This window comes from Gossypium hirsutum, chromosome D01 (assembly GCF_007990345.1).
Source record: "Gossypium hirsutum isolate 1008001.06 chromosome D01, Gossypium_hirsutum_v2.1, whole genome shotgun sequence".
NCBI lineage: Eukaryota > Viridiplantae > Streptophyta > Magnoliopsida > Malvales > Malvaceae > Gossypium > Gossypium hirsutum.
In genome coordinates, this window is record NC_053437.1 from 12,939,302 (window position 1) to 12,962,120 (window position 22,819).

Genomic DNA, 22,819 nt, shown 5'->3' on the forward strand with positions numbered 1-22,819 from the left:
ATCTGGTGATGTCACATGGAAAGGGATTTGAAGACAAGATTGTCAAGTTTAAAAACCGTTACAGTAAGTTAACTTTTATTTAATTCAAAAAAAACTAGTTGATTTGCTTTAAAAGTTGTCTCTTAGCGGAAGCTTTTGTAACGAATTAATTTAGGGAAAATCATTTTTATTTACGAAAAACCTTAATTTTTAGAAAAAAAACTAAATTTTGTGGAGTTGTAGTTTTAAAAAAAGCCATAAAAAACAGTATAAAGTCCCAAATTTAAAGCTAAATAGTCCATAGTCCAGAAGATACATCAAAACCCCAAATAAGTAATAAATTTTAGGCATTAACGAAAAACAATCAAAAATTTACGTGTGGCCATTGTCGAGTCCTCCGCTGCACCGAACTGTCAAGTCTAGCAATTACCTGTACAGATTAAACAGAGAAAGGGTGAGTTTTCACAAACCCAGTGTGTAATCCCTACAGAAAACAGACTCATTAATAGACTCATTAATAATTTAAACATGTAAATCTTAACCCCTAATTATTTTTCTCCAATTTTTAATGATTTTCCAAAGTTAAAATAGGGGAACCCGAGTTCAATCTAACCTTGTCTCACAAGGTTTATTATACCTCACGATTTACAATTTCATTACTTACACCATTTCTTCTATGAGAAACTAGACTCAAGAAGCTTTAATTCCATTTTTTTCATCCATTAATTTGATTTCCACAATTTATGGTGATTTTTCAAAGTTAGCCTACTATTGCTTCGAAACAGCAAGCAATTTTGACTTTTCGCCGAATCCCTTTCTTTTTCGTTTTGGGTACACACCTAGTTTTGTTTGATGCTAAAACAGTCCCCGAGCACTCCAAAGCCTATAATCAAACACTCAACATCAATTTAACGAATTTACAAGTGAATTGACAACCAAGAACAAACCGAAACCCAACTTACCACTCTATTTAACTATTATTAAGACGAGAACACTGAATTCACCAGTCCGAGCCTCCCCCTACGCCCAAATCGCAGAGAAAAAACATTACCACTTTAGTCGTTAAGAGATTCATGACAGAAATGAAGAGAAACACTAACCGAAACTAAGCGAGCACTAACTGCGATCGAAAACGAAGGAAAATAAATGGATTAGGGAAAAGTCACGAAGAAGAAAAAGAAGAGAAAGATGGAAAAACTCAGAGAATTTCGGCAAGAGGAGAGGGAGAAGAATAAACGGCAAAAATTTTTTGGAAAAGAGAGTCAAAATTCGGTTATGGGAAAAAAATAAAATACAATCCCGATAACCCCCAAAATCCCTTAATCTTCTCCCCTAATTCCTACTACACATCCACTACTCAAAATCCCTCTATTACACAACTCTATATCAAAATCTGAGCAAAAAAAATAATACCCTTACCTACATAGGGATTCGAACACAAGACCTCCACCATAATAACACATCATTTAACCACCAGACCAGCAGATCCATTCTGATGTAATTTACCCAACTAAATCCTATTTAGTTGTCATCCTAATCAGATTTTCTTCGAGTTTAAATTTAACTCACTTTCTGACAATATGGGTAGCACAACAAGGAGAAACAAAAATACTTCCCACTTGAACACAACAAGATTTAAACTTGGGAACTAAGGGAAAGCTAAGGCTTTACCACTAAACCATCAAGCTCATTCTTGTCAGCAAACATAAAAAAATTAAAGATAACCTATGCATACCAAATCAATTATGGGATTAAAATTAATAAAAAAATTCCTAAAGGAAGAGAATCGAACCTAATACTTCAAGCACACATCCATATACTTAACCACTAAACCAAATTAATTTACTTGACACAATTAAGCAATTCAAAAATTAAGAAACTTGGGGTGTTACAAAATCATTTTTTGTTTTGTGTTTAGTTCATCTTGCTTGAGCCCACACTCATTGCAATTCGAGGTGCGAAGATAGTAGAGAAGGTCAATTGATTGAAAGCTGGAAATGATTCAAATTCGTCTAACACAAAGCACAAGTACTTTTTGGTAAAAGTTTATTTCTATAAATATCATTAGCTAGCTTGATTTAGAAAAAAAAAATTAACTTCCTCTGTTACAATAAACCATTTTCTTAACCAAAATTTTCCAATAATTTATATCAAAGCCAGGGTGTGCTATGTTTATAGTATAAATCAATCCCAAGTTTTCTCTTCCTTCATGTTCAGTTAATTTTGATAAGATGTCGTATTCTTGTAATTATATACATGTTTTGGGTTATGCATGTGAATGCTTATATTTTAATTATTTTATTATATGTATGATAAAGTAATTTTGCCAAATTTATGATTTCTAGAAATTAGATTGGGTGTAATTTTAGGTTTTTAATAAATTTCTAGAAATAGAGAAACATGTATCGAGTTGGATTAAATTATAAAGTATTGGGTTAAAATTCTAGAAAACATATATAATTTAACCAAATACAGGAGAGACCCAAAATCTCTTATAATATTTATGAGGGGCGGCAACCCTAGTATATTTCACTAGGGTGCGACGCGCCCTCTCCTAGTTAAACTAGGATACTAGGTTTTCTATCATATAAGTATTATTTTTATTCTACTAATTCAACCATGATTTTTCTATCTCTCCCTATAAATAGATAGCATTGGTAGGGTTAAAATAAACAACTTTGAGATATTGTTATTATGCCCGAAAATAGTGAGAATTTTTTTTCTATATATAAATTCTTTCCTACTGAAAGTAAGAAAATTATTTTCTAGTTCTATGTTTTTCTTATGATTGTTCGAGCCCACACTTGAAGCAATTTGTGGTACTAGAATAGTGGAGAAAGCCGTTTGGTTGAAAGCTAAGAACATCTAAGACCCATCTCGCACAAAGCGCAGGTACTTTTCGAGAAAAGTTTATTGATATAAATATCACAAACCTGTTCAGTTTTCAAAATTTTAATTTCCCTTTGTGTCAGAAAATCCTTTATTAAATTAAATTTTTTTCCAACAAGTGTTACTTTCCAAGCTTAAGAAAATTGGTTGAAGGGTTTTTGATAAAAAAATGTGAAAGGGGGAGATTGTTGAGGCATGTTTTTAAAGTGGTTGTTTATGTGGCAATGGAAGTAACCACTTCGGCTATAGTGTGGTAGAACATAACTTTTCTTATTTGTTGGCATGTTTAACAAAAATATTTTGATTATTTGTTTGCATTTTTTGATGAACTTGTGTAGCAAATCTTATGTCTATTATTAGAGAAGAGATTGAATCTACTAAGATTATTTCTTCAAGGATTCTTATGTGATCTTCTTACCTTATGTACTGTTATTTGAAATCCAAGAAGATACAGACTGAATTTATGGTGTTTTATATCCATATATTAAGGATGATTGATTTGATGAGATTTGAGAAAATGCAGATGGATTAAATATTACTTTTTAAAGATGGATTCATGCTTTAAATATGGAAGACTTGTTCAAACTTGATAGATATTTTATTGTTGAGGCAAGTTTTTTTAAGTGGTTGCAAAAATGTCAACGGATATGGCCACTACGGCTAGCACTTCGATAGGCAACATAAGTTTCCTTATTTGAAGTTGGAAATCTTTCCGACCAAATCACTTGGGCAATGAATTAAATGAATTTTTGGGCGTGTGTTGATCCCTATTTGAAGATTTATCTTGTGGAGCGACAAATTTTTGAAGATTGGACCGAATAGGATCAAGCAAGTGAATCCTTTGGATCATGGAGAACGAATCAGGATAGCATTGTAGGCATATATCTCCAACAATCCACTTGACATTGGTCTTTATTAGAATATTTTGTCTTACTATTTATTAGCTATTATTTAATAGAGATTGAATTGTAATTGATTTCTAGTATGTTAGCAAGTCTCGAACTTTTATGTAATTGAGAGACTTGTATAAGTTTTGGATAAACAGTTGAGAACACTTATCTATTTATAAAGGAGCATTTTTGTGGGAGTGTAGAACAAGTTTGTTGCTTGGTTTTACAAACTTAAGTTTTTAGGGGAGTACTTAGTGGTCAGTAATTTAGATATTTAGGTACAAAAGCAGGTTGCTATACTGAGGTGTGATAGGACTTAAATCACTTGTTATTAGGATTAAAGGTAATGGATTTACTCACTGATTAGACTCTGCAAATGTAATAAAACCGAACTGCATAAACAAATATTATATATTCAAATTTTCTGTCGTTAATTGTGGTGTTATTTGAAATGCCGAATGTGGTGCCACTTCGAGCACCATTTACGTACTCTATTTTTTGCTTAAGCAATTATCGACAGTAGATTTGGGTCAATATTTTCTTTCACCCACAAAACGCGTGACATAATTTGTATATATATCTCATTCAGCAATCAGCATTGAATATCGTTAGCGGTTCATATTCAACTGAGAAATAGAGTTTCAATCAAACATACAGTTTGAGTGCATGCATGCCAATACTTTTCGTCAATTTTAACAATTAACAGTGCAATATTTTAGGAAAAAGAACAGAAGGAAATATGTAAATGTCTACTCCACTACAAAATAATTTTCTTTTTCAATGAAAAGGAACCCCAAAATAATCTGTTTTATCAACTAGGTAATCATATTTTCAAAACCTTGATTTATTGTTTGAGATAAAAGAGACCGACCACATCATTTTCAATGGCTATAACATACCTAGCTAGGTTTCCTTTTAAGTCACTACTATTTTTAATTAAATATATATATTTTCCTTTTTCTTTTATAAGCCAAACTGATTTTCTTTCTTGGAATTAAGGTGGAATTTTTAATAAGAGTGAATTATACAAAGACTAGAAAATACCTGAGTCTGATTCTTACTTGCATTCCATAATAAAAGATTTAAAATATTTGAACCAACGTAATGTTTTGGTAGCCTGAATTCGAGTCGTGTTAATTATATTTATTCAGATTTTACCGTGTTTTTATAATTCAGAATATTTCTCAAATCTAATGTTTGTTCCGTATTCCTTTTCAGTTTCTTACATATATAGCAAATGACTTAATTATCCTTCACAGCAATAAAATTACATTTCTTACTTGCCCATTCATCAATGATATCAAAATCTCATAATATCGGGGACAACTTTTTTATTAATTATAAATCAAATTAGTAAATTTGGGAGCCATTTATATCAGTTAAAATGCTTCGTTTTTGTAGTAAACTAGAATGATAATTTGTAAATTCTATTTCGATATCATATTTTATCAATATAGGTGCATACCAATTGGTTTTACTGTACCTGCCGGTACAAAAAATTAATTTTAAAATATAATTTTTAAAATTTAAATTTAAATTTGTTTTATATATTCTAAATTTATTGAATTATGGATTGTTATATGTATAACATATGATGATATTGTTTAATTTATGAAATAATTTGTTTTGCTTGTTTGTTTTGAGTTTATTTTATGATGGATTGTATTTGTGAAGTTTATTGAATAATATTTTATATAATTGATGAGTATTTATTTTTAAGATTTATTTAATCTTATTTGATATTTGTAAATATTTTTTAATATACATATAACAAATGTTTTTCAAAATAATGATAAATATGAAACAGTACGCTAAAACAAGCTACCACTGATACGTACTAGTACCAATAGAAAAATGGTATGTCCACCAAGTACTGAGTACATTGGTATAAATTATCTATATGTTTTTCCTATTCATAGTCAAGCTATATTATTTCTTGATACTGGTGTTCAACAAGGAGGTGATAGGGAGGAGAATGCGGTGATCATTTGAAGGCCAGTTCACTTATGACAAGTGAAGAGTCGGAGGGAAAGATGAGAAGGGAAAATGTAAGGATTTAGGAAGATCTGGAGAGGAGGAAGTTGCGGTGAGTTAGCTAAGGCACTTAAGGGAGAAGGAGATCCCTCGTTCTTCGTTTATTAGGGTATATATATAGGGGATGGTACCCTTGTCTAGTAGTGTCATGTCACCGGCAATTTTTTTGTGGTGTCGAAAATGGTGGTTTCGAGGCAACAAATTTGACGAATAAGTCCATAAATATTATAATTTAATATTTACGAGTCAGTTATAGAAATATATTGAATTTTAATTTGATTATTTTTGCAAACTGAACAAATAGTTAAAGTTCAAGTGGTTTGTCCCTAAAGTCAAGTGGTTTTAGAAAATAAGGTTTCGGCACCTCGTTTCTATAAATCGAGCCCTTAAATATTTTTTAAAAATATTTATGGAGGTGTATTGAAGTTTGATTCGAAAAATTTAGTGATTGAATTGTTAATTAAGGGAAAAGGACTAAATCGTAATAAAAATAAAAACTTGATTTTCATTGAATTTAGAGATCTAGTCACTTAATTAAATTTTATTAAGGGATTTAAGTGGTAATTTAGCCACTTTCATAATTTTGGACGGTGAATGCATGTTTTATAATTATATTATAATGTTATTTTAAAGTTTAAATTAAATAAAAGTTAGTTTAATAAAAAAAAAAGGTAGGGTCCTCTTTCCCATTTGGTTTTCTTCTACCCGAAACCATAAAAAGAACAAGAAGCCATAGCCATTTTTCTTGAAGCATAAACCGTGTCTCCAAGTAATTAATTTTAAATCCATTTCTTATGATTTTTATGTTTTTGAGATCGTTGTAGTTTAATTTAGCTAATCTAGGGATTGATTTGTAAAGCTATTAAATGTTTTGAATTACACCATTCATGAATTTGTGACGCTTTTTATATTTGTTGATAAATTGTTAAGTTTGGTTGTTAAATAAACATATTTTGTTAAGTAATTTTTGATAAATTTAAGTTTAATGACTTATTTGTTAATTTAGTAAAATTTTACGTAAATATTGGGAAATGATAATAGATATGGGTTGATTATAAATTATATGAAATTAGGATGGATAGTATTTTGATTAAATGTGGATAATTCATGAATTTTTGGGATTTAGGACTAAATTGAATAAATGTTAAAACATTGGGAGTGATTTAATAAATTCACATGGATAAGGGTTTTAGGTTTGAATTAATTATTTTAAATGTTGTAGTGAGATTAATTGAATAAAAATATTTATTTAGATCAAGAAACAACTTGAACGAATACAAATGGCGGAAAAATCAAAGTAGCGGAATAGTGGCCAGTTCGTGTTAGAAGTCGTTTATGAGTTCAGGTAAGTTCGTATTATATGTAATATATCATATTAAATTCCTTGATTTTTTTTATTCTAATAATTTTGATGTTTGTAATTATTGAATGTTTTGATGAGAACTAATAATGAAATTGAGTTGTATTGGAGATTGTGTATTGGGCCTTGAGTCTAGCAGGCTTTGTGTCGGTGTGTTATATCAGGCTTTATGCCTAGCAAGCTTCGTGTCAGTGTATTGTATCAAGCTTTATGTCTAGCAAGCATCGTGCCGGTGTATTATATCAGGCTTTGCGCCTAGCATGCTTTGTGCTGGTGTATTATATTAGGCATTGTGCCTAGCAGGCTTTGTACCGGTGTGTTATATCAGGCTTTGAGCCTAGTAGGCTTCGTGTCAATGTATTGTATCAGGTAAATTGTACTGAAAATATTTTTCCATTATACGATGTTATTCTATTTGGTTCAATGAGCAAGTAAGGGTTAGAATGAAAAGGTATGTATATAAATGAACTATGTTATTGAGAATACAAAATGGAAAATGTAATGTAAGTATTTGGATTGAAAATGTAATATTTGAATTATGTGAATGAATGACTTATATAGTGAAATTCCTTTTATGATATGAATGGGTAAATAAAGCTTAAATAGGTATATGAAAATATGAAATGAATCATGATTAGAGATAATGAAATGGATTATAATGATATGCATAATGTAAAGAGAATAAGGTTACATGATATATGTAGAAAGTGTTGGATGGTGAAATTGAAATGTTGATATGTTTTATGTCATGTCTTGGTTGATCTTATAAGTACATTATTTCACCAACCAACCTTATGAATTTTTTTGTATAGGAAAGGATGTCTAGCCTATAATGAAATGAAACTATCTTTGATTGTTTATTTAATATATACAATAAGTTTAAGTTCATAATACGAGCTTCCTAAGCACTAGTTGCTTACTTATGTGTTTTCTTTTTTTTGTAGATCATTGGAAAGCTCGAACGGTTGGAATCAAAGTCGGAGCAGGACCACATTATCCATTGATCCATTTTGGTAACTTTTGAATATATATTAAAATGGTTATAAATGGCATGTATAGGGTTATATGTTAGATTGGTATGCTTTAGGTTGTGTCAAGCTTGTGTATGCCCTAATATCTTTTCTTAATAGTTGTGGATAGTCTTTGAAATTAGGAAAGATATGGTTAATCGATATATTTATTTTGGCAAGTAGAGGGCTTGTTTGTTACTAGGGCAATTTGATAATGTTATAAGTTGTGCCAAATTTGAATATGTTTAATGCCTTTGTGTTTTGGGCTTGTAAATGTATATGGTATAAGTGTATAGGGCTTGATGTCAATGAGGCCATTTGTTATGTTTGGTTCTGATTATGGCCCCTTTGAACAACCTGATTACTTGGCCGCCTCCGGACGTACTAAAATCCAGAATGTTAATACTAAAGTAAAAGATATATAAATGAGATGGTGTCCGCAAGTATACAGGTCCAGTTGTAATATAGTTATAATGGAGTAGGTAAGTACTCCGAGAATCATACCCAAGGGAGGCTAGTGCTAGATCAATTTTAACCTAAACACTAAAATATCTAATTAGTACTCTAAATTAGTTATCGTACGAAAACATAAATAAAAGGGATTTTTAGGATTTTTATAATAGTAAAATAATAAATAAATAAATAACAAGAGATTGAAAAGTATGATTAATCAAATCTGATTATGGGTGATTAGCTCGCTTCAGTAATCCTCATCAACTGTCGCTTTGGGTTCCTCTTCAATCAACTAGTCGTTACCCCAACAGGATCTTTCGATCTTCCATTAAAATAATGAGTCGGCAATGACTACTTATCTTCCAACCTTACAATCCAGACTGGCTTGAGGTGAAAGTGTTCACGGATAAGCCATACCAATTTTGAGTTAATTCTCACCTTGACGACTTCCTAGGATTGTTAAGCCTACGGTTTAGGTTTTTCATTTCCCAAATAGTTGATCCGTTGAGTAACCCTATAAAATAGTTAATAGATTATACCTCCACTCACTAATCCCCCATAGAAGGATTAGTTCCTTATGGTTTTCATAAACTATATAGAATCGATATAAAGAGTAAACATTCTAAATGAATCGAAAGTATAGAGTTTAAGAAAAAGCTTGATTTGAATTAAGAATGAAAGTGAATCCACAATGTTTGATTATCTCCACAAATCAGATCTCTCGAGATAAAACAAAGAAAAAATTGAAAGTAAATCTAAAACCTAAGAAAAGAGAAAAACTAAATTGGAATTAAAAGAGAAATTCTAAGCTAAGTAATTGGTGTCCATAATGTGTGACAAATGAGTCTATTTATAGATTTCAAGTGGTCGTTGTCATTAACCCTAGGTTAGCTGACATTCTTAAGCTTTAAGTTTGATTGTGCGAACCAAAATGCCCTCTGGCTTGTGTTAATTCATATCTAGAGTCTATGTCACAACACATCAGGACATGTGTCGCGACATAGGAGTTAGTTTACTCCTCTTCAAGATGTCTTCAGGGGTATGTCGCGACACCTTTCAGCTGTGTAGCAAAATCTAAGGTAATCTCAAGATTTCTCCGTTCTACTCCCGATGTTGCGACATAATGACCAGGGATTGTTTTAGGCTTGAAAATTATAAAAAAATCAAGGCTAAAACAGCAACATATTTTACTAAATAAAACTCAAATTGATAGTCACAAAAAGGGAAAAATTTTGGGTGGCAACCACCACCAACAGAGGTAGTTTTGGGCAGCTCAAGAGGTGTGTTTTAAAGTCTACAAAATGACCATTTAAATCAGTAACCAACACCAAAATTCTAGATTTGGAATAGGGAATTTTTCTACTAAAAAATTAAAAAAATGAAAGAAAAAAACACTTACTTGAGAGTTATCTAAGGGGCGGCAATGGTGAACCTTGTGACAACTATGGAGATCTTCTTTCAAGTGATAAAAATATTAGATTTAAGGTTGGAAAACTAAGGGAAAACAGAAGCAAAGAAGAGAAGGAAAGTGGTGCAAAAATCCACTACTAATGAAGAAAAGATGGGCGGCAAAGAAGGGGTTTTGGGTAAGGACATAGTGAGGGAAAATAGAAGAAAAATTGAAGAGGAAGAGAAGAGAGGAAGAGGAAGCGGGGACTAAGGTTGGAAAAATAATGACTAAAGGCTAAAAAGTTAATGAAATTTTGATATTTATACTTATGTTATAAAGTATGGGCGGCACAAAATAAGGGAAGGAGAAAATTTTGCAAAATTATGCTATTTTGCAAGGGAATGGATTCGAACTCGAGACCTTGAGCAATTTGCATTGTCTCCTCATTTTTCTTTTAACCACTGGACCACTTACTCATTTTTTAAATAATTCTAAATTCTTTTAAGAAAAAATTTGAGATGTTATAAGTAGAATGTCATTGACATATAGAACGAGAAAGACCACTTTTGCATCCCCTAAAAGTTTGTAAACATTAGGTTCATCTATGTTTTGCTCAAATCCAAAAGTTTCGATTGCTTGATCAAATCTTTGATTCCATGAACGGGATGCTTGCTTAGGCCCATATATGGATCTAAGGATTTTGCAAAATTTATGTTCGTTTCCTTTAGCTATATATTCGGTGGGTTGCATTCATATAGATGTTCTCTTGAAGATAGTCGTTCAAAAATGTTGTCTTGACATCCATTTGTCAGATCTTGTAATCGAGAGTCACCACAATAGATAACAATATGCGAATTGACTTGAGCATGGCAACTGGAGAGAAGGTTTATTTGTAATCGGTACCTTCTTTATGAGTATAACCTTTTGCTACAAGTTCGACCTTATAAGTTTCCTCTTTTCAATCGCATTTCTTTTCCTCTTGTAGATCCATTTACACCCTATGGGTTTTATCCAAATTGGTAAGTCTACAAGTTCTCACACTGAGTTGGAATCCATAGAATCCATCTCAACTTTCATAGCTATTTCTCAAAGCTTGGAATCAACACTTTGTATCGATTTGTTATACGTGAGTGGGGCATCATTTTCCTGTTAGGTAGACTCAGTGTTAAAAACACTTCCACCAGATTGGAAGAACTCAAGCCTACGAGAGACCCTCCCACTATGACGAAGCACCCTATGTTGTTGATCATTTGCAAGTCTACTATTAGGAGTTGGTTCTAGAACCGTTCCATCAAGTTTTCGTATCTTTCCCAAAATTTCTTCGAGTACCTCTTTACTCTGAGGTTTGAACTCATTCATGTAACTTTCTTTAAGGAAAGTAGCATAACTTGACACTATAACAGTTTGTTCTTTCAGGTTATAAAACAAACCACCATTTGTTCCCTTTAGATATCCTACAAACATGCACAATTTTGTACGTGAGTCCAACTTCCTCGCATCTTTGTCCAATACGTAGGCTGGGCATCCCCAAATATTTAAATGTTTTAAATTTGGCTTCCTGCCATGTCACAATTTGTATGGAGTTTTGGATGTTGCCTTAGTTAGTATATCATTCAAAATATAGCAAGTTATTTGTACCGCATATCCCTAGAAAGAGATTGATAGCTTCGAATAACTTAACATCGAACATATCATGTCTAACAACGTTCGATTCCTTCTCTCTGCCACGCCATTTTATTATGGAGTGCCCGGCGCAGTTAGCTGGGATAGAATCTCATTTTCTATGAAGTACCCTAAGAACTCATCAGATAAATATTCCCCACCTCGATCTAACCAAAGTGTCTTTATGGGTAAACTTGGTTGTTCCATGTCGATATGATTCTAACAACTATTCTTTAAGAATTTATCCTCCAATGCTTTTCTTAGCTTATTTGAAGAAGTCTCATTCTTAAAGGTATACTTTTGCTCTTTGAAAAGACAAGATTGAATTGTACCAATGCCCAACGATTAATGGTTTTCCACTCTTTCCCTTATATATCTTATGGTTGTTCTTCCTCAATGGTGATGTCTAGTCCCTCATGAAATGGAGTGTCTAGCACCTCATGTTGCCACATATCAAAACGAACGGTTCTATCAAATAAATCCACTAAAAATTTTTCATTTGACATTATTATCTTCGTTAGTATAGATGAAAAGGATGACACCCTAACTGGTCCAAGCTTTGATGTCATTTTAACACCAAAATGACACGTTTATCAAAATCTTAAAAAAAAATTAGGAAATGGCCAAACTCTTACATTGAAATTTTGAAAAGTTCGAAGTCTCTTGCTTTCTAATATTGAAAATTTGAAAAGTGTCTGAATTTTTTTTCTTTTTTTTAAAGTGCGTTTTATTATAAAGGAACCCTAATAGAATACATAAAAAAATATCAATCCAAAAACAAAACAAAAAAAAATGCCACCCACGATAGGTACTTAATAAGACACTAGCAATACAATACATGCATATCAGATCCTAAGCAACACACAACAATGATAGATGATGCATTACCAAAACTAATAGAAATCTTTTATCATCTCCATTTTTCCTTAGCACTTTAACCTTTGCTACGTTATTTGCCATATTGTTCATACCTCTTAGAATATGCCGAATCATCAACACACCGGCAGAGCCCAGACCTGCAACCTCTGTAATCTTGAATTGCGCTAAAGTCCCTAGCTCTCTAGCACTGAAGTTTTGAAAAGTGTTGAAATCTCTGCCTTTAGAACACTAAAATTTTAAAGATACTGGAGTCTCTGAATCAGTAACATTGAACTTTTGAAATGGTAGAAACCTTCGATGCCACAAATCTAAAAAAAAAATTGGAGTCTAACATCGTAAATCCTAGGCTTTGATAACAATGTTAGGGAAATTGGGCTTCCCCCCCTCCCCCAAATGAAACTTTAATACCGAACTCTGAAGTCATAATGAAGCTACTGTTCTCTCCAATGAAACTTTAATACCGAACACTAAAGTCATAATAAAACTACTAAGCACAATGAATAAATTCGACAAATAACTGTTGAACTAAAAATAAATTAAGGAAAGAACACATCAAATTTTATGAGGTTCGAAAACTCACCTACTGCTCAGGCACTGCTATAGAAAGATGACTTCACTATCTCCAAAGAAAATTTAAACTACATGAAAATCCTAATTAGATGATTTCCCAAACTTATTGGGATGAAAATAAAGGATTAGACCTCCCCTTTATAATGAGATTAAGACCCTTTACATTATATAAACAAGTAATGTGAAATTAAAGATCCACACATCTTACAAATAACTAATATCGGATGTAAAATAAAAAATTATTATTTAATACACTGATAGTAAAGTTTCTAATTTCACTAATTGTGTTAAAAAATTAGTAAATATCTTTATTTTATATTTCGAAATATCAATTAACAACATTGTTAAACTTGATTTTGAAGTTAAATATATATATACCCAATATGTTAAAAAAATAATCCTAAAATAAAACCATAAATTTTTTTATACGCTCAATCTTGGAAAGAGGATGAGTTTTGGCTCATGTCAACCTTAAACTTGAAACATTTACAAATTATTTTCCTAATAATTAGATTTTGAAAAGTCACCTAATAATTAGATTTTGGTGTAATTGTTTATAATTACACAAGTGTAACATGTTTTGACAACCATTGTAATTGATGGGTCTCACCGAATTGGGTGTAATTGGAGCACCCCAATTACACTTTTCAATTCTTGAAAGAGGTCAGAAATTAGTGTAATTGCATAGGTAATTACACTCAAATCCCGTTTTAGAAATTATTTTTATACAAGTAATAAAAATTATATTATAAGCACTAACATGTGTGACAAAAACTTTCTTACATTATAAAAATAATTTGTGTTTTTTATAAATTTGTAATAAAAATGATATATTTAAATCCTAAAAAACTTTTAAAATTATGATAAAAATGTTTATTATAAAAAATAATTTACATATTATAAAAGTGTTATAATATATTTATTTATAAAAAGTTAAGACTAAGAAGTATAGACATAATTTATTTACGTGTTCATGTTATATATTATAAAAATAATATACTTATTCATTAAAAATTGTTATATTTTTTTCTTATCATATCATATTTATAAAAAAATAACTTCCTAAAGTTATGATAAAAATTATATTATTTATAAGAAGTGTTATGAAAGTTTTGGACAATTTATAAAACCTTTTTTTTATAAAGGTTATATATTATGAATTTTATATTATTTTTTACTTAATTTACGTATTATAAAAAGGGATACAACCTAGCATAAGTCTTTCTTTAAATTAAGTTTATTTAAGTTTTTATAATTAAAGCTAAATGTTATTTGAACTGTGAGTTGAAATATTATAAGGTCGATGTTAGTTATGCAAATAGAAAAGATTTTCTTTTACCATATTGTAGGGTATGATACCATTTGAGAGAATAATGTTAGACACAAACACCACAAACAGCTTGCAAACTCTTTAATATGAGACATTCAATACTCTAAATGTGATTGAGAAAACATTATATTTCTCATATTAATAACATCATCTTAGTATAGCATATAAAAAGGTCAGATCGTACCAGAATGTTGTATATTTTATAACTTCAATCATAGGTGAAATTGAGATGATTCATACTTCAAAGAGTACATAGAAAAATGAAAACTTGATAATCTTAATGATGCATATTCAAATTCAGAGGGTGATAAGTAACATATGTTAAATATTAAAGAGGAAATAATCTAACAAATATGCACTAGAATAATTACATAAAATTATATATGATATTTATTTTCCTTACTATTTTTATTAGTAACCGTGTTATCAACTACATTTTATACTAATGACAATTTGATTTTAATTTGTGTTGTTTGTTTAGAAATTATTTTTGCCAAGTTAATACTGTTTTATATTTTATAAATATAAATTATGTAACTATATAATTACAATTTATACTACTAAACAAGACATTAAAATTTACGATATAATTACATTTTATCATCCAAACACATTTATATTTGTTTTATAATTACAAGGACGGATTTAATCGGCCTGTGTTTTCCCAATTTAGGGTAGCGTATTAGCAAACAAATTATTTGCAACTTCGAACATTTTTCTAAAGAGAAAAAAAAGAAGACAATGTATCTCATTAAGGTGGACCTAAAGATCTTATCAAAAACGATGTTTTTGTCTAACAAAATCTAGGGCTTTGCTTTTTTGGCCCCCCACCAGATTTGCTGTCACATAAGAATCTCTCTATATAACACCCAACCCCTTCAACTTTCAAGCCCCCTCCCCTCACCTTCCCATTTCTTTTCTTAGCCTTAATATCTTTAATTTTCATAAAGAAATTATTTCTTCTCTTTTACTATAAATTAATTCTTGCTCCATCTCACTTCATTAACTTTGGGTCATCAATAATTAATCGAAACCATTGCCAGAAATAATAATAACAAATAATAATAAATATCTAAACTTCTCTTATTATTGATTGAGCTAAAAAAAACAAGCTGTCTCATTACTGTGGAAAACTTCTAGGGTTACTTCGTTGTTGGCTTGCCCGAAAGAAGAAGAGGAATGAAGGAAAATGGTAGAAAGCACGGCGCCTTATCGCCATGCGCGGCGTGCAAGTTACTTAGAAGGAGATGTGCACCGGACTGTGTTTTTGCTCCGTATTTTCCAGCTGATGAGCCTCAAAAGTTTGCTAGTGTCCATAAGGTGTTTGGTGCTAGCAATGTTAACAAGATGTTACAGGTTCATTTCTTTCTGCATGCACTCTCTCTCTCTCTCTCTCTCTCTCTCTCTCTTTACTGGCAAATAATTTGGGAATTTTCTATTTATTTAAATAAATTTTGTAGTATATGTTCTTCCAATGGTTTCTTGGAAAATTAAAACCTTTGGGAATGAAGATATAAAAAGTCTAACCACATTTTAACTCGATCGGTTTATGAAGTCATTCTTAAGAGGTAATATTTTATAGGTTTAAGATTCAAATCCTCTCATTCCCCAACTATGACTGACCAGCTTTGTAAAAAGAAAAAGAAAACCATTAGGTCAAGCATATAAAGTAGAGAGAATTTTGTTCTTGAGGGCGTGTTTTAGGGTTTTTGCAGAAGATTGCAAGCATGCATAAGCATCATAGTAGGGGGGGAAAAAGGGTTTATCTTTTTCCTTATTTGCCAGGCAAAGGGCAAAGGGCAAAGGGCTTCTCTGTTGTTATTAGTAGGCCAAAAAGATTGTGAAAAAGAACGGGAAAGCAAAGAAGAAAGCAAAAGCATCTTCATCATCTTTCCAAAAAGAAATTAATTAAGCATTATTTATGTGGTTCATGCTATGCTGCAAAAAAAAAATGTTTAATGAAGAAGGAATCATTGTTTTTAATGAAGATAACAGGGTAAAGTCTTTAATTCATCTTATACTTGTTCTAATTGTCTTGAAAAATCTATATGTTTCATACTTTCGATATCCTTTTTCATAATGAATTTTAGAAACAAAAATTGAACACTAGGCAGAGCTTTTCCTTTTTCCTTTCTTGGTATCATTTAATGTTCTGTTATTCAGATTTTCAAGTACTCAATGGTATCTTTTTCTTTTTTTCCCTCAAGTAAACTAATCAAGAAAGAACAGTACAGAAAAGCCTGGAAACACAATGATATATTTTAAATATAAGCAATATATTTAATAAATATTGAACAAATACCCGTACAATAATAACATTAATTGAGTGATCTCTGAAAAACTACGTGTTACATTTGTTCATCAATAACATTAAGCACAGTGTTTAGAAGAAACCATAATGGAAATTCTTACACTTAGTTGATCATTATAATTTGTCTTGTGTTTTGTTGACATGATAGATGAGTGTGTTAAGTTTCCTGTCATAAACATCTTTTTCCCTTTTTCATTGTTTTGCTCATCCATTCATGTCATAACTTAGTGACTGTAATACGACAGTGTTTACATATAATCTTCAGATATCAAATAACTAAAAAAATTAAAACAAGTTTTATGTGAACATGGTTTTTAAAGTTAAAACAGCATTCCCACCCCATGAATTGAGTATGTACATATATCCTATACTAAATAATACCCTAAAGCTCACTGGAAAATTTCATAGTAAGATAAAAATATAAAAGGAGAAAATTTTATATTCCCTGTCCTTTTTTCAACTTTGTTTTCTCCAAGGGTGGTTATTTATAGTTGATCAGCTTTTAACGGTTGACTGTCATTCTTATATTCTTCCACTAAATTAATGCTTTATCAAAGGATTCCTTGGCAATAAATAAATAAAGGGAATATATAGTTATAACTTTGCCTTTAGCTTTTTAACTTTCTTGCTATTAAGAAACTTTTGAATTTATTACAAAATATTTCTAAAAATAAGGTTTTGGTTAAAATGGTTGGGCTCAAAATTTAAATTTTTTTTGTTTTAAGTTCATTATTTAAAATAAGGTTTTATTATTATTAAGTGTAGATCAATGGTGTAATTACATTGATAGTGATAGGTTTGAAATTAGGTCGTAGAAGGACGTAATATTTGATGAAAGCAAACAAATTCTGAAATTTACTATTCTCCTTTTAGATCAATATTTAATTGAGCAATATGATGCGTGAAGGTGACATTAGTATTATATAATATAAATATTATGCATTCACATATCTCTCAATTTAATAGAAATGACACTAAGATGGTATTATGTATATGTCAAAAGTTTAAAATTTATCACCAAATCCACCACTATATTGAAATATCAGTTGACAATTGTGTTTTTCTTTTAGTTTTTAACACACACACAAACATTTTTTTTTGGTAGATATATACAACCAATTTTAGATCATTAATTATATAGAAGGCTTATTTACTTCATTTAGAAGATAATTAGTATAAATAATATCCTCTATATTTTTTTCAAGTCTTCCTTATATATATATATGTAAGTGAAAATATTTATAAAAAAATAAAAAAATAATATTTGATTCACTTATAATACCAATTCAATTAAATATTTTAATTTAGTAAAAATGGAGTTTACGAAATAACAAAATTTAAAAATTAAGAAGGCAAGGAATTTTATAATCCTATCATCCCCCACACATTGAAAATATATAAATTTATATGTATTTGTTTTTAAAATTTTGGACTAACAACAAAGTCATAATTGTAATAGTAGCGTTGTTACCAAATAACAACCTTATATTTAATGTATTCACATTATAAACTTTAGCCACATAAATAAATACAAGTGCATTAAATACAAACTAAAAGATTATATATGTATGTTTAGCATACAAAAAAGAATGACAAATTTGTATGGAAATTAATTTTCTACAAGCGTTTTCTTGTATCTTCTTAAAACCAAGTAGAAAATGAAAATCAGAAGACTATTGCTAAATAAAATGTTAAAAAGTAGCAATTTAGAGACTTAGAAGCGCTATATTTACTCTATTTCTTTACAATTTGACCATAGCCAGCAAGAATTCTTGTATGCTATTATCAAATAAGTAACTTTTGGACCACCAAAAAGAAGGCAATCGTGCCACCCAATATCGTTCTCTTTATTAAGGTTCATGTATGCCGACTTAGTTTATTATTATTTCTTTTGAAAATCATGCAATGCAAATTCCATGAAAAAAGAGACTGACCCAAAGTGGGAAATCCACTCAAGATCCAATAATAGAAAGAAAAAGAGGCTGTAATGATGATTGAAAATGATAGATTTCGTTAAAAAAAAACTAAATAATTTGGTTTTACAGGAATTACCGGAGCACCAACGACGTGATGCAGTGAGTTCAATGGTGTACGAAGCCAACGCCAGGGTTCGTGACCCTGTTTACGGATGTGTAGGAGCCATTTCATCGTTGCAACGACAGATCGATTCTCTGCAAAACCAATTGGCACTTGCTCAAGCCGAGGTGGTTCAGATGAGGATGCGCCAATTCGGTTCGACCTCATCGAACCCGGGCACCAACTCGGCTGATGAGAACATTGCATCAGTTGCAGATGCCCCTTCCAAGTTCATGCCATCTCATCATCAGTCCAAGTCCTTTTTTTGCGTGGACATGGTTGATCAGCCTAATATGGCTGAGTCTTTATGGTCATACTAGCTTTTGGATTATGCTTACTTGCACGTTATGCTGTTATGGCTGCTTTGCTTCTTTTTACTACTTTTTTCTCACATATATATACTCCTACAGTTTCTACCTGACCCAGGTGGATTTGATTAATCATTATGACCATTAAAATATTGTAAATATACAATTAGGACTTTATTTATATTATCACTAGCTAGCTCGTGTATTTCCTCGTTGTACAAGTTCATTAATATATATTTTATAGTTTGCTTGTCGGTAATTATTCCACAAAATAAGTACTAATCTAGACTATATATTTGTGATAAATAAAAGTTTACATATTTCATCTATTATGATTATATTTTATTTATTTATTCTTTTTTCTTTTTTTCCTAAACCAATAGCTTTATCAATTATCGAAATAAAGCCTTCCACATTTAATTTCATACAAAAATTATTATTTGATAGGTGGAATTTTTACAAGTGAATTTAAAAAAATTCATCATATGTTTTATTTATTTAATTTTTATTTTTTAAAATATTAATTAAAAATTCTTGGCAGTTTCTTAAGTCTACTTGAGGAATTGAAAAACTTTACAGCCAGTGTATTAAATAATAATTTTGGCCAATTATCTAAACGATATATAATCTAGAGTTCAACAATAATAACTCATTCTATAAATTTTTTTAAAATATCAATTAAAGACGCTGGTTAATTTCTTAAGTTCGCTTGTGGACCCAACTAACTTGTTTATTAAATTCAATGGGCCTAAGTCGTTTAATTAGTAGATCAGACAACATTTTATTATCCGTATAATCTTGGGCTTTTCAAGCTTTTTCAAACTCCCATTAACTAATCCATCTCAAGATCCAAATGTGTGAAAAAGAGAACCATCGCAATTTTCACCAGCAATGGGAAAATAAAAGGCAATAGTGAGGCAGAAATTCCCAGATTGCCACCGTAATTTTGCTTTCTAAATATGTTTTTTTTTCAATAAAAGTAGGCAAAGCCTAAGTTCTAAGAGTACATGATCTTGACCATGAAATGCCAATCATATCAGCTACTAAATGTTGTTGTAAACTTGTTGGAAATTGGTCCAACGCATGGAAGCCAAAAGGCATATCTGTAGCTAACTCTGCAAGATGATCAGCACAAAAATTGGCTTCTCTATACGTATGTTCAACAATAACAATCTAATCTCTACTAATCAGCCAACAAATTGAGTTGATTAATGGTGAGACTGATCCTGAATTTTCCTTATCCTTGATTAGTTGAACTGCAACTTGACTATCCATTCCAAAATAACATTTTGAAAGTCAGCATTCCACCCGTTCTGCGTTCCCATTGTTAGGAGTTTAAGAGTATTTCAAACAATACTACAATCCTAAATATTTAAAGAAACCCCTTCAAAAGTTGTTTACATATGTTAAGTAATGAGCTTGGTTAAACTAATGTTAGCTGATAGGTAGTTAGTTATTAGACTGTTGTAGTTAGTTGTTAGTCAAGTCTATTAGTTAGTTAATTTTGTTAACAGTTGTAACTAAGTTCTTTTTAGTTGAGAATCAATTAGGCTCAATTGTTAGTGTTGAAACCTTAGCTGCTTCATTAACTATTTGCGTATAAATACAAGGCTTGGTCCTTATGGATTATTAGAGTTTGTTAAATAAAATAAGTAGACTATTTTTGTTTCTTTCTTCTTTTCATTTTTGGTTTTTGTTTACTTCTTTTGTTGGTTAGATTGCTTCTAACATGGTACCAGAGCTAATACTTTTTTGTTGTGCAAGGTGTTAATTGTTGCTTGGAAGGGTTGCTATGAGGAGTAATAGTTGCAGGTTCAAGTGTTGGTCTTCATGGCTCCAGAGGAAGTCTCAGGGAAGGGTGGCAGCCAACATCAGTCTTCAAATGCTGATAAGTAGGTGCATTCTCCTCATTCAGAACCACGGTCAAGTTCTTATATATGTAGCTGGTAAGAGAATTCAACAGTTTCTAAAGCATAACACTATTAAACTAGTGAAAACAATTTTCTTTTATGGAAACATCATATAATGTTGATTCTTGATAAATATAATTTGCAAGGGTATGTTTTGGGGACCATTAGTGTTCCTTCTCAATTTATGGTTTATAAAAATGGCAAGTTAGTAGATAATCCTGATTTTCTAGAACATAGGCAATAAGATAAGCTATTGGCATCACGGTTCTTGTCGGCTGTGTGTGATGAGGTGCTTGTCTACCTAACTAATGCCAACACTAAATTTGATTTGTGGGTTACTATTGAAAAGCGGTTTGCCACTAAGTTTAACATTAAGCTCTCAAGCTTAAGGCATACATTCTATTCTCATAAAAGGGGACAGTTGGCTATTAAAGAATACTTATCCAATATTAAAGGCATGTGTGATGTTCTAACTGTAGTTGGCAGTGTGGTATCTGAACAAGAGCATATCAGTATCATTCTTGTAGGACTCTCAGTCGAGTATGAGTCAGTTCGAGAAGTGGCCTTAACTACAAATGTCTCTCTTGATCTTCTTATTGGGATGCTAGTTGATTGTGGAGCCAGACAACTAGAATTTGGGTCTAACATTCCAGTGCAAGCCAATATGGTCTACCAACAAAAGAATGATGTTGAAAGTCAATCTAAGAATTCTTCATCTAATGCTGGATATGTTGGATCTGAAGCCTTGAGTGTAGTATATTTCGTTTGTAAACTTGTAATTTTCAAATAAATTGATTAATATAACAGTTCATGGGTTACATTAATATACTTTGTATGATTTTCCTCATGTGGTTTTTGTATACAAAGCAAAATATAAGCAAATATTGGCTCACTAGCTATCTAATGTTTGAACTAATACTAAGTGGTATTACGCAGTCGAATCATAATACAGAAAAATAGCTTATATAAGTAAACAAACCTAAACATGTCCTTAGTCTAATAGAAAATGAGCAAATCGAACGAAAGACTAATATGTCGTCTATCAAGTCTAACTGAAGAGATGTCTTGTCTTGGGCATTGAAAAGGATGACTCCTAGAAGATAAAGACATAGATGTAACTGACTACAGTGACAATACATCGTGATTTTCCATTAACAATAGTCATTAAAAAAATAAAAATTTCAATAGAAAAAATAGACATATTCGTCTAAGACATGATGTGATCAAGTAGCTCTAAAAAGATGAACTGATATCAATTGGTTATGTGACGTCAAGGGTAAATTTGACTGATCCTCTAACTAAACCCTAGGAAAAAAATAGTAAATAAAACATTGAAAGGAATAGGACTATTACCAAAGGATGATATCAACAATGATAGAAACCTAACGTATTTGATTGGAGATCTCACGAATTAGGTTCATATGGGTAATAACAAAGTCATTTGTTAATGTGTTAAACACTATAAGATTATGTCTCTTATATGGGGTGAATAGTGATGAAATTGCAATGAAATCGAAGTTGAGAAAAATTGTTAATCAAATCCATATCATTTATAGGTGTTGTATTAATTTGCAAAATACACTTGATGGATTGACCTATATGAGTGTGAAGGGGGTTGCTTCTATGAGGTATATGGAAAATTCTCTAGAGCACTCATGAAAAATCAAGCATGTGCATGGCTTATTAGCACACAATCGCGTAGAAATTTGAATCATAGGTTTAATGTGATAAAGGAGAATGTTAGGTTACATGGTAAATAACTGGTTCA

The 22,819-nt window shown here is 30.9% G+C and overlaps 2 protein-coding genes across 3 annotated transcripts; both read left to right on the plus strand.

The window, feature by feature from the left end:
• The first annotated feature begins 15,334 nt into the window (after positions 1-15,334).
• Positions 15,335-19,471, plus strand: LOC107916961 (LOB domain-containing protein 4). Its single transcript, XM_016846338.2, has 2 exons — positions 15,335-15,802; positions 18,803-19,471. The coding sequence occupies exons 1-2, from the start codon at positions 15,626-15,628 to the stop codon at positions 19,151-19,153; spliced, it is 528 nt and encodes a 175-aa protein (XP_016701827.2). The 5' UTR covers positions 15,335-15,625; the 3' UTR covers positions 19,154-19,471.
• Positions 19,472-20,760: 1,289 nt separating this feature from the next.
• On the plus strand, positions 20,761-21,898 carry LOC121213851 (uncharacterized). Of its 2 annotated transcripts, none has more exons than XM_041087078.1 (2): positions 20,761-21,087; positions 21,531-21,898. In XM_041087078.1, the coding sequence occupies exons 1-2, from the start codon at positions 20,934-20,936 to the stop codon at positions 21,839-21,841; spliced, it is 465 nt and encodes a 154-aa protein (XP_040943012.1). In that variant the 5' UTR covers positions 20,761-20,933; the 3' UTR covers positions 21,842-21,898. The 2 variants fall into 2 exon arrangements, with proteins under 2 accessions (XP_040943012.1, XP_040943013.1); XM_041087079.1 differs by having other exon boundaries at positions 20,764-21,087; positions 21,579-21,898.
• The last annotated feature ends 921 nt before the right edge of the window (positions 21,899-22,819 follow it).

Coding starts and splice junctions, on each gene's coding strand:
- LOC107916961 (XM_016846338.2), top strand. CDS start 15,626: ATGAAGGAAAATGGTAGAAAGCACGGCGCCTTATCGCCATGCGCGGCG. Junction 15,803..18,802: donor ATGTTAACAAGATGTTACAG/GTTCATTTCTTT, acceptor TTGGTTTTACAG/GAATTACCGGAGCACCAACG.
- LOC121213851 (XM_041087078.1), top strand. CDS start 20,934: ATGAGGAGTAATAGTTGCAGGTTCAAGTGTTGGTCTTCATGGCTCCAG. Junction 21,088..21,530: donor AGTTCTTATATATGTAGCTG/GTAAGAGAATTC, acceptor TTCTAACTGTAG/TTGGCAGTGTGGTATCTGAA.